This window comes from Elaeis guineensis, chromosome 4 (assembly GCF_000442705.2).
Source record: "Elaeis guineensis isolate ETL-2024a chromosome 4, EG11, whole genome shotgun sequence".
NCBI classification, from domain to species: Eukaryota; Viridiplantae; Streptophyta; class Magnoliopsida; order Arecales; family Arecaceae; genus Elaeis; species Elaeis guineensis.
In genome coordinates, this window is record NC_025996.2 from 9,664,125 (window position 1) to 9,674,508 (window position 10,384).

The 10,384-nt window shown below is 40.7% G+C and overlaps 1 protein-coding gene across 1 annotated transcript; it reads left to right on the forward strand.

Annotated features, from left to right (window-relative positions):
• Positions 1–2,583: 2,583 nt before the first annotated feature.
• Positions 2,584–9,933, forward strand: LOC105044001 (DNA topoisomerase 2). Its single transcript, XM_010921766.4, is given in 22 exon segments — positions 2,584–2,659; positions 2,662–3,176; positions 4,121–4,413; positions 4,500–4,566; positions 4,663–4,933; positions 5,030–5,229; positions 5,318–5,527; positions 5,611–5,724; positions 5,808–5,921; positions 6,023–6,187; positions 6,342–6,527; positions 6,636–6,791; positions 6,874–7,007; positions 7,101–7,269; positions 7,351–7,539; positions 7,621–7,807; positions 7,886–7,935; positions 8,019–8,447; positions 8,522–8,678; positions 8,774–8,838; positions 8,923–9,025; positions 9,123–9,933. Coding segments are annotated over 22 exon segments (4,458 nt in total). The 5' UTR covers positions 2,584–2,598; the 3' UTR covers positions 9,746–9,933.
• Positions 9,934–10,384: the final 451 nt, after the last annotated feature.

Genomic DNA, 10,384 nt, shown 5'->3' on the forward strand with positions numbered 1-10,384 from the left:
ACAGTGAGATTGGCGCCCCATAGTCCAAGTTGATCAAGGGATCAGAGTCCTCATCTCATGAGACTCTATCCTTATCCACTTGGGGTGCATGCCATATCTGATTGTGGCATCCATTTTGAGGCCCAATTTAGCAGGTGGACACTCCACTAAAACTCTCCAATGACCTCTTGCCAAGTGGCCTTCAGTCCAAGATCCATGGGTCAACGTTTGATCAATGTCCTAAAATAGAAAATGACAGGTGACAGAAATTGGCAGGTGTTGTCTTAAATTCATCTTATGAATTAAGATGACTTTTTTGAGCTAGACTGGCTCCAGTCATATTGAGAGAAACCTTCTCAAGGTTCTCTGGATGAGTCAAATCATATTTGACTCAGTCGAGATGAAAAAGATTACACGAGAAGAAAATTAGGCTCAATCGTGTGCTAGCACGATTTTCTTGAACCTAATTGGATCTAATCCAAATCAATCGAACTGGACTAGCTCAATTGATGACATCCAGACTCTAACTCTTGTTTGTGTGATCCAGTTAGGTTCATTTTCGTATGGTAATGAGACATGTCGTGATCTCATCATCGACATCATCGAAACTCCTTTCGATGGATCAGAACTCTTCTGATTCAGACAATTAGAATGATCGATCATCAAGATCATTCTAATTGCTTCCAAAATTCATCAGTGACACCTAGCAGTATATGGTGGTAACCCATCAGAAATGAAGACGAATCTCTTGGTGCAGCTACCTGTGTGATTGAGTTCTTTTATCATGAGTTCCGACTGAATTAGGATTAAGGTAAACTCGTCAAACCCAACATCAGTCATTTGAACAAATCGATCGATCCAAATCCGATATGAAACTCCAATGGAAAACTCTTTTTCATTATTTCACTCTTCCATGGTCATGGGCTTAAGGACTCGATCTTTCGATCACCATAGGACTACTCCTCTTATCTACCGAGGTTGATAGATTCCATCTTGATGCAATTTGGTTCCTACAATGAATATGCTACAGCCAACATGCACCTCAAGGTTCCGAATGGCTAGGAGATCGAGTTATGGTATAGTCAAACTATAACACACTCAAGGTGAACTGTCGATGTACCTCAGGTCAAAGAACTAGACACACAGCTGCAGCATCGAGCTAGTCATCGACGAGAAGGTAGACTTCCTTATGACTGTTCGAGGTGATCACGCTCAGTACTCTCATTTTTAACGAATACCTATACTCTCGCTCCGATGTCTCCATACCGTAGACTCAAGATACATCTATCCTAAGGAAGTGATCGTACACCAACCTTCTGAATCGATCATCATCCTCGTGATGATCCTATGATCAAGAGCTGTTTATGAGTTAGTTATGTAAATTCATACCTTAAATTTTCAACTTTTGAAAATATGAATTAACATTCCTACTAACTCAAAGGATGTATCACAGACATAATGTACACAATGTGATAGTAGAATAACCCTTTTATTCATTTATAGTCAAAATTATAAATTTACTCTTACATTTGTACAGGAATATGTCAACCAATCTGGCATCTAGGACACACATCTAACAGATATAAAAGACCTAAGCTTCTTTTTTTTTTAGTTGGTCAGTAACTATAAATAATAACTAATAATTATTGATTGTTGAGAAGTATTTTTTAATTTAAAATAAAAAAAATATATTTATGAATATTATAATTTTTGAGAAATTGAAAAACTAGAATAACCTACTAGAGTAGCAACAACCTTCGTATGCTCACTCTCTTCTTCCTTCATTAAGTAGCCACTTTTATGTATGTAAAAGATGATTTATGGACATGGAGATAAGACATCACGCTGGGCTCTTAATCTATTATTTCAACTACCATATTTCTAAAAAGAAAGCTTTAAAATACATTCATCATAATAAATAAGTTGATAATTAGCTTTTTTTAAGCAGAAATAAATCACCTAATATGACATAGAAATTGGAATGAGTAAATCCTCAAGTTAAGTGTAGGATGATCTTTATTGCTTGCAAAATAGCAACATCAACTCCATCCCGAGACAAGTAAAAATTATTATGTGCATTATATACATGACCATATTGGTGCATACCATCAACCACCATGGTGCATTATAGTAGGCCATCATTGAAATGAGCATGGGATAAATAGAATAAATGCTCGTGCATCTTGATGATTGATGGTATCTATCTGCATCATCATGCATGTAGTGCGCGCGATAGCTCGCTCCAAGCCAAGGTTGAATCCTTGGCATCAGCTCTCCATGACTGTGCGCTGCACCTGACGTCCCTTTAGTCTTTAGAAAAGAAGGAAATATTTTATTACCGTTGCAGTCGCCGTCGTCCATTTCTTTTAACTTTGGGGAGGCATCCCAAAATTTCAAACTCGTGACCAGCCAGCCACGGCCACCCGATCATCCTCAAACCATCCCCACCGTCCCTCCACCCATTTCAAATTTCAAACCATTGGACCGTTGCAACCCCAGGCGCCCACCCCGATCCCGATCCTCGTTCCCCAGTCTCCTATTTAACCTCCCCGAGAGGGCCTCAACCCTCGCCCTATCTCTCTCGCATTATCTTGGACACAAGCTCTGTGTCTCTCTGCCATGGCTGTCGAGAAGAAGCAACCCCTCCAGTCCAGCACCGCCTACAACTCCGCCGCGGGGGGGGCGCCACCGCCAACGGCCCCAACAAGACCATCGAGGAGATGTACCAGAAGAAGACCCAGCTGGAGCACATTCTCCTCCGGCCCGACACCTACATCGGCTCCGTCGAGAAGCACACCCAGACCCTCTGGGTCTACGAGAACGGCGAGATGGTCCACCGCCCGGTGACCTACGTCCCGGGCCTCTACAAGATCTTCGACGAGATCCTCGTCAACGCTGCCGACAACAAGCAACGGGATCCGTCGATGGACTCCGTCAAGGTGGAGATTGACGTAGCCGGGAACTGCATCAGCGTCTACAACAGCGGGGATGGGATTCCCGTCGAGATCCATCAGGAGGAGGGGGTCTACGTGCCCGAGATGATCTTTGGGCACCTGCTGACCAGTAGCAACTATGACGACAACGTCAAGAAGACGACCGGTGGGAGGAACGGGTACGGGGCAAAGCTCACCAACATTTTCTCAACCGAGTTCGTCATCCAGACTGCAGATGGAAGGAGGCAGAAGAAGTACAAGCAGGTTTTGTTGATTTCTTTAAAATTTGTTTTCTTAATCTCTTCTTTTGATTTCTTGACGAGAAATTAGAATTTTTTTCCCCTTTTGGATGTGAAATTTTGGAAGGTTTCGGCGAAATTTCTGATTAGGGTTTATGTCTGCAAAAATTTTTTGGTCTTGGGATCTAGGGTTTCTTTGGTTTTGATTGTAGGGTTTGTTTACTCTATTTTTGTTTAGGGCATGGGATTTGAAATTGGGTGTTTTAGGGTAAACGGGTTTCGGCATTCTTTGCAATGCGACTTTACGGTCTGTATCTGTTATCTTTCTTACGAGTCTCTTATGGAATTTGCGGTTGTTGTGGAAATATACCAGGGTTTCTTTTTATATAGTTTTGATATCTCGGTTCGAATTTGGGGGGTGTGTGATCTTGGGGGTTGTCTGAATTAGGGCTTTTGTTTGCAATCTTGGTCTTTTATTCTCGTGAACAAATCTGTCTTTCTGTTGTTATTTAGAATTTTTTTTTTTGGGTGCGTCGGATCTACTGGGTCCTGTGTTACGGACTTCTGTTATTTGGAGATGTTCAAGATTTCGTTAGATCTTGGTGTTAAAAGTGGGAGCTTGGGGTGTAAGTTATCTGAGTATGCCTGTATCTCAAGCTTTGGAAGTTGTAAATCTGATTCAGCTGAACTCCTGAGTCCGATCATATGGAACAGGGGTTTGAACGCATCACCTTATCTGGCTTCTTAGGATCTGTATGCTTAGGAACTCGATTTGATGGTCTTATTGTCCATATTGCTCGATCTTGTACCATTTATGTCTCTGTTTTGCTTTCGCAAAACTGTTATCCTAATTTGGGTTTTTGGTTTGTGTGTCCAACTGCTCAACAATTTCTAGCTTTATGAGTTTTAAACCTCAGCCTTGAGATTGTAAGATTTGTGGTCATGGTTTCTGTGATTCTTCATATGTAGGTTTTCTCAGAAAATATGGGAAAAAAGTCTGAGCCCTCCATTGTTAAGTGCAAGGAAGGAGAAAACTGGACTAAAGTCACTTTCAAGCCAGATTTGGCCAAATTTAACATGACCCATCTGGAAGATGATGTGGTTGCACTCATGAAGAAGAGAGTTGTTGATCTAGCAGGAATCCTTGGCAAATCTGTCAAGGTTGAGTTAAATGGACAGCGGATTCCTGTGAAGTCATTCGGTGACTATGTCAACTTATACCTTCAATCTGCTTCTAAGTCCAGACCTGAGCCTCTTCCAAGGTCTGAGGATAATGTAAATTTTGCATTTCATGTATAAGCTTCTCTTACATTGAAAATGTTCTTATTTGGTGATTTGTGCTGAATAGGATTTCGGAGAAAGTGAATGATAGGTGGGAGATCTGTGCTAGTTTAAGCGAAGGGCAATTCCAGCAGGTATGTATGAAACTTAACAGAGATCTCTCTGCCAATAATTTCATTGTGCTTAAATTTTAATCTACGTTGATAACGTCTCCTCCCTTATTTTATCAGGTCAGCTTTGTGAATGGGATTGCCACAGTAAAAGGTGGAACTCATGTGGAATATGTTACTAACCAAATCACGAGCCATGTGATGAGCATTGTAAATAAGAAGAACAAGAATGCTAACCTCAAAGCCCATAACGTGAGAAGTCACTTATGGGTTTTTGTCAACGCACTTATCGACAACCCAGCCTTTGATTCACAGACAAAAGAAACCTTGACCACTCGTCAAGGAAGCTTTGGTTCAAAGTGCGAGCTTTCACAGGAGTTTCTTAAAAAGGGTCAGTGTTTTCCTACTAGACTATTTTTGAAGTGACATCAAAGAAAAAAACTATTTTTGAAACTGAATATGTATATGTAACTCTGTTCTTATGCAGTGGCTAAATCGGGAGTTGTAAATAGCCTCCTCTCATGGGCTGATTTCAAGCAGAGTAAGGAATTGAAGAAGACAGATGGAACCAAGAGGCAGAGAATTGTGGGCATTCCTAAACTTGAAGATGCTAATGATGCTGGTGGAAGGAACTCTGAGAAGTGTACCTTGATTTTGACAGAGGGAGATTCAGCAAAGGCTCTTGCTGTGAGTAGCATGAAATAAGTTAAAGTCTGTTAATATCTAAGCTTCTGAGTATGAATAAATAATTTCTGCTTTGCTGTTTAATATACAGATGGCTGGTATCTCTGTAGTAGGAAGGAACCACTATGGTGTGTTCCCTCTGAGGGGTAAGCTACTGAATGTGAGGGAAGCAAGCCACAAGCAGATAATGGACAATGCAGAAATCCAGAGCATTAAGCAAATTCTCGGTTTGCAGCAGGGGAAGGAGTACGAAAGCACCAAAGGTTTAAGATATGGACATCTCATGATAATGACCGATCAGGTATGTTTTTGATGTTGTTTGTCTTCATTCTTGGAGGAAAAAGGGTGCCAGCAAACTTACAGATTCTTTGTCTCCTGGTGCAGGATCATGATGGCTCCCACATCAAGGGCCTCTTGATTAACTTCATACATTCATTTTGGCCATCACTGCTGAAAATCCCATCGTTCATGGTTGAATTCATCACACCTATAGTGAAGGTAGGCCTTGATTGTAAAGTTATTTGTTAGAAATTTGTCATTTTTAGGATTGTGAAGCGAATGATGTATTTTCTGTTCTACAGGCAACTCATAACAGAAACAAAAATGTCCTGCCATTCTACTCCATGCCTGAGTATGAAGCATGGAAAGAAAGTTTGGGAGGGAACGCAAGTGGCTGGTCTATTAAGTATTATAAGGTCTTGTCTTAGGGTGTAATGAATTAGAATATAATCTACCCAATATTCTGTTAGTTCACATAAAAGAGTGCTTATCTTTCGTGTAATTGCCTGCCATATAGGGGTTGGGAACAAGCACATCAAAAGAAGGAAAGGAATATTTCCAAGATATTGTTAAGCATAAGAAAGATTTTATGTGGGTTGATAATCAAGATGGAGATGCTATTGAATTGGCATTCAGCAAGAAAAAGATTGAGGCTAGGAAAAACTGGCTTCGCCAATTTGAGGTAAATGACTTTTCCTTCTCTCTCTCTCTTTTTTTTTTATTAATATCTGTTTTGTATTCAACTCAACTCAACTAATCCTTGATCCCAAACTAGCTAGGGCTGGCTACATTATCTGTTTTGTATTCTGATAAGAAAATTTCATCAATGTCTACAGCCGGGAACATATCTTGATCAAAGGGAGAAGCTCATCAAATACAGTGATTTTGTCAACAAGGAGCTGATCTTGTTCTCTATGGCAGATTTGCAGCGGTCTATACCATCAATGGTTGATGGCCTGAAACCAGGCCAGAGAAAAATTTTGTTTTGCTCATTTAAGAGGAATTTTGTCAAGGAAGCTAAGGTATATTGGGCTAGATTTTGCTAGTTATTTAGTTTCGATTGTATGAGTTTGAGCGCAAGAACACATTTATAGTATGCTTTCTTTCACTCCTGTTTCTATGTCATATAGGTTGCTCAATTTGCTGGCTATGTTTCGGAACATTCAGCCTACCATCATGGTGAGCAGAGTCTTGCTAGCACCATTATTGGAATGGCTCAAGATTTTGTTGGTAGCAACAACATAAACCTTCTGCAACCTAATGGACAATTTGGCACCAGGCACCAAGTGAGATAGCAAAATAAAAACCTGAAACTTCTTACTTTGATTCATATACAGACTTTTAATTAATTCATCTATTTGAACTCAGGGAGGCAAAGATCATGCCAGTGCAAGGTATATCTACACTCGCTTATCACCACTGACCCGGTTCTTGTTTCCCAAGGATGATGATATTCTTCTTGACTACTTAAATGAAGATGGCCAATTGATTGAACCAACTTGGTAATAACATGCACAATACTGGTTTCTTAACTATTGCTTGATTGGTCCAGGCTTCCTGAGAACTCTGTTTGTTTACTTTCCACTAATACTCAGGTACATGCCCATTATACCAATGGTTTTAGTCAATGGGAGTGAAGGGATTGGTACCGGATGGAGCACCTTTGTTCCTAATTACAACCCAAGAGACATTGTTGCTAATGTTAGACGGTTGCTAAATAATGAGCCAATGCAGCCTATGGACCCCTGGTACAGGAGTTTCAAGGTCAGTTAAGTTTCCTTTGCATGAGGTAATCTGCATAGGAACACTATATTAAACCACAAGCTCTATTTTACCTAAAACCAGGGTCTAATTGAGAAATCAGCATCAAAGGAAGCTGGTGTTACCTACACCATCACTGGTCTCGCTGAGGAGGTTGACAGCACAACGTTAAAAATCACAGAGTTGCCGATTAGAAGATGGACTCAGGATTACAAGGAATTTCTTGAATCACTGATGACTGGGAATGATAAGATTAAGGAACCATTTATCAAGGTAAGTTTTTGAAACTCACAGGATTAGTTTTATTTGCGTATAGAATCCCATAAAAAATCTTGTCACTTTTTTAATCCACAGGACTACCGAGAGCAAAATGATGATGTTAATGTGCATTTTGAGATTATTTTGACTGAGGAGAAGTTGAATATGGCCAGAGAAGAAGGCCTTGAGAAGAAGTTTAAGCTCACTACGACCATCAGCACTACTAATATGCACCTGTTTGATTCAAAAGGTGTCATCAAGAAATATGATACCCCAGAACAAAGTGAGTTTTTAAAATATACCCTCATTGAGATGGATTGTGTCATTCTTTACCTTAGCTGATGCTCGGTCTTTGTTGCAGTTCTCGAGGACTTCTTTCATTTGAGGCTTGAATTTTATGCCAAAAGAAAGGTACCATTGGACTTGGTTTTGAATATTTTCTGGCTTGTGAACACTTTGTGCAAGTTAGTGATCGTTTTGCCATACTTACGCAGAAAGCGCTCTTGGACAATCTTGAGTTGGATTTGCTCAAGCTGGATAACAAAGTCAGGTTCATTCTTGGTGTAGTTAGAGGCGAGATAATAGTCAATAATCGGAAAAGAGCAGATTTGTTCCTCGAGCTGCAGCAAAAAGGCTTCGCTCCTTTCCCAAAGAAATCAAAGGGCATTGATGCTGCCATTGCTGGAGCCACGGTAGAAGAAGATGGAAATGAAGAGAGCCCGGAAGTGGTGAATGGTGGTGGAGCAAGAGCTGCCGATTATGAATATCTGCTCTCCATGGCCATAGGAACCTTGACTTGGGAAAAGGTTCAGGAGCTCTGTGCAGAAAGGAAGAAACTAGAGGATGAGGTTGAGGAACTGAGAAAGTCCTCACCGAGGGACTTATGGATGAAAGATCTTGATGCTTTCGAAATGGAGCTTGATGTAAGTGAAGTTGTTGCTTCAAAACCCCTCACTTCTTTCTCACTTGTGCTCAATGAGCTCATCTTTTGAAGCAGGAGCAAGAACGAAAAGATGCCGAGGAAGGAATAAAAAGAGAGACTAGAATGAAGAACATTACTGGTGCTGCATTGTCTAAACAAGGACCTAAGAAGCCACGGAAGAACAATGCAAATAACTCCTCTACTGTATCGGACGTTACCTCCACTGATGCAGGTATGTTTTTTATTCCCTTACAGATCTGAATATGATTTTTTCCATGCTCATGGTCCTTGTGGTTTATTTACAAAATCAGTTCTGGTCTTTTGCAGGCAATGCTCCTGAGGCTTCAAAACCAAAACCTAGAGGACGCGCAAAGAAAGCTCCAGCAAAGAAGGTGAGCTTCAGTTGATTATTCCAGTATTTTTTAGATTATGTTAATTAGATTTTGTTATTTGATTTGATGCTCTCTTTCCTTCAGGTTGCGGTGGTTGAGAGTGATGAAGATGATGAAGAAGAAGTACTTGCATTAAAGGACCGGCTGGCCGCTTATAACCTTGATTCTTCCCCAGATCATCAATCTGGTACGTTGTTTCCGACGTTTTTTTTTTTTTTTGCAAGTTATGGCTTTCGTTGCTGCAAAATCCTGGCAGGTTGGCTGATTTTTCAGTTACTTTGCAGCCATGGAAACTGAAGCAGTATTAAGCCAGAAAGAACAGAGGAAGAAAGAACCTAGCAAAAGGACAGCTGCAAGGAAGGCTCCATCAACCTTTACGGAGATTTCTGATGGTGATGACGCTGAAGATGACATGCCAACCATTCTGGAAGATGATGATGATGAGGATTTTGAGCTGGTGGAAGCCCCCCCTAAAGGAGGGAAAGCTAGAGGGAAAAAGCCTGCAAATGAGAAGGCAAAGGGAGGGAAAGCTGGCACAACAACCACAAGAAAGAGGGGAACAGCACAGAGCAAGCCAGTTCTGAGTCAGAAGCTGATTACTGAAGTGTTGAAGCCGGTGGAGAATACTGGGATTTCACCTGAGAAGAAAGTCAGGAAGATGAGGGCCTCTCCCTTCAACAAGAAAAGTGGGTCGGTATTGGGTAGGATTGGAAGTTCTCCAACCAGCAGTGAAGAGTCTGGCAGTTCCTCACCCGGAAACCCAGCTGAGTTGAATGAGGTTCTGGCAGCAGCAGCTCGACCGAAGAGGGAGAACAGCAGGAGAGCCGTGTATATCGAGAGTGATTCAGATATGGAAGATGAACCCGCAGCTGACGATGATTCAGATTTCGAGGAGGAAGAGGACTAGATTGTTCGCTAATTCATGAAGAAGAACTGCTAGTGTAAATTCATCATTTGATGGCATTTTCCATGAACTCGTGGCTTTCAGACTTTGTTATTAAACTTATATTTCTGCTGTATCAAATGTTGTTTCTTTAATATTTTTCATCTATATTACAATATTAGAAAATGTATCAAATTATTTTACTTTCCCAACGCATTGGATGCCATCTAACTGCGTGCAATTATCCATCAGAATTTTTATTTTGAAAGATTAGCTATGCATCAGAGAATGGTTGGAAGGTTTTGGACAGATTATATACATTTTGTATATAATCAATGGTTGAGAGAAAATCAATGGTGATTGCAAGTCTTTTTTGCAGTTCGATTCAAGTAATGCCTCTAATGCTTATGACAGCCTCTAATAAGCATTTTCATATTCTATCTGAAGTTTCATTATGCTCCTGACAGCCTCTCACTTGTGCATTTTTATATCCTCAGGAAGGGAGAACCATCTTTTGAGATTGTCGGTATTATCACTGGCCTTAAGCGCCAGTTATCTGGTTTGGTTCTCTCTCTGTTCTAACGACAGCTTATTATACGCACCTTTATTGCTAACTTCATTGTGGCTAACCTTGTGGAAATCAGGTTTAAGCAAGAAATTTCC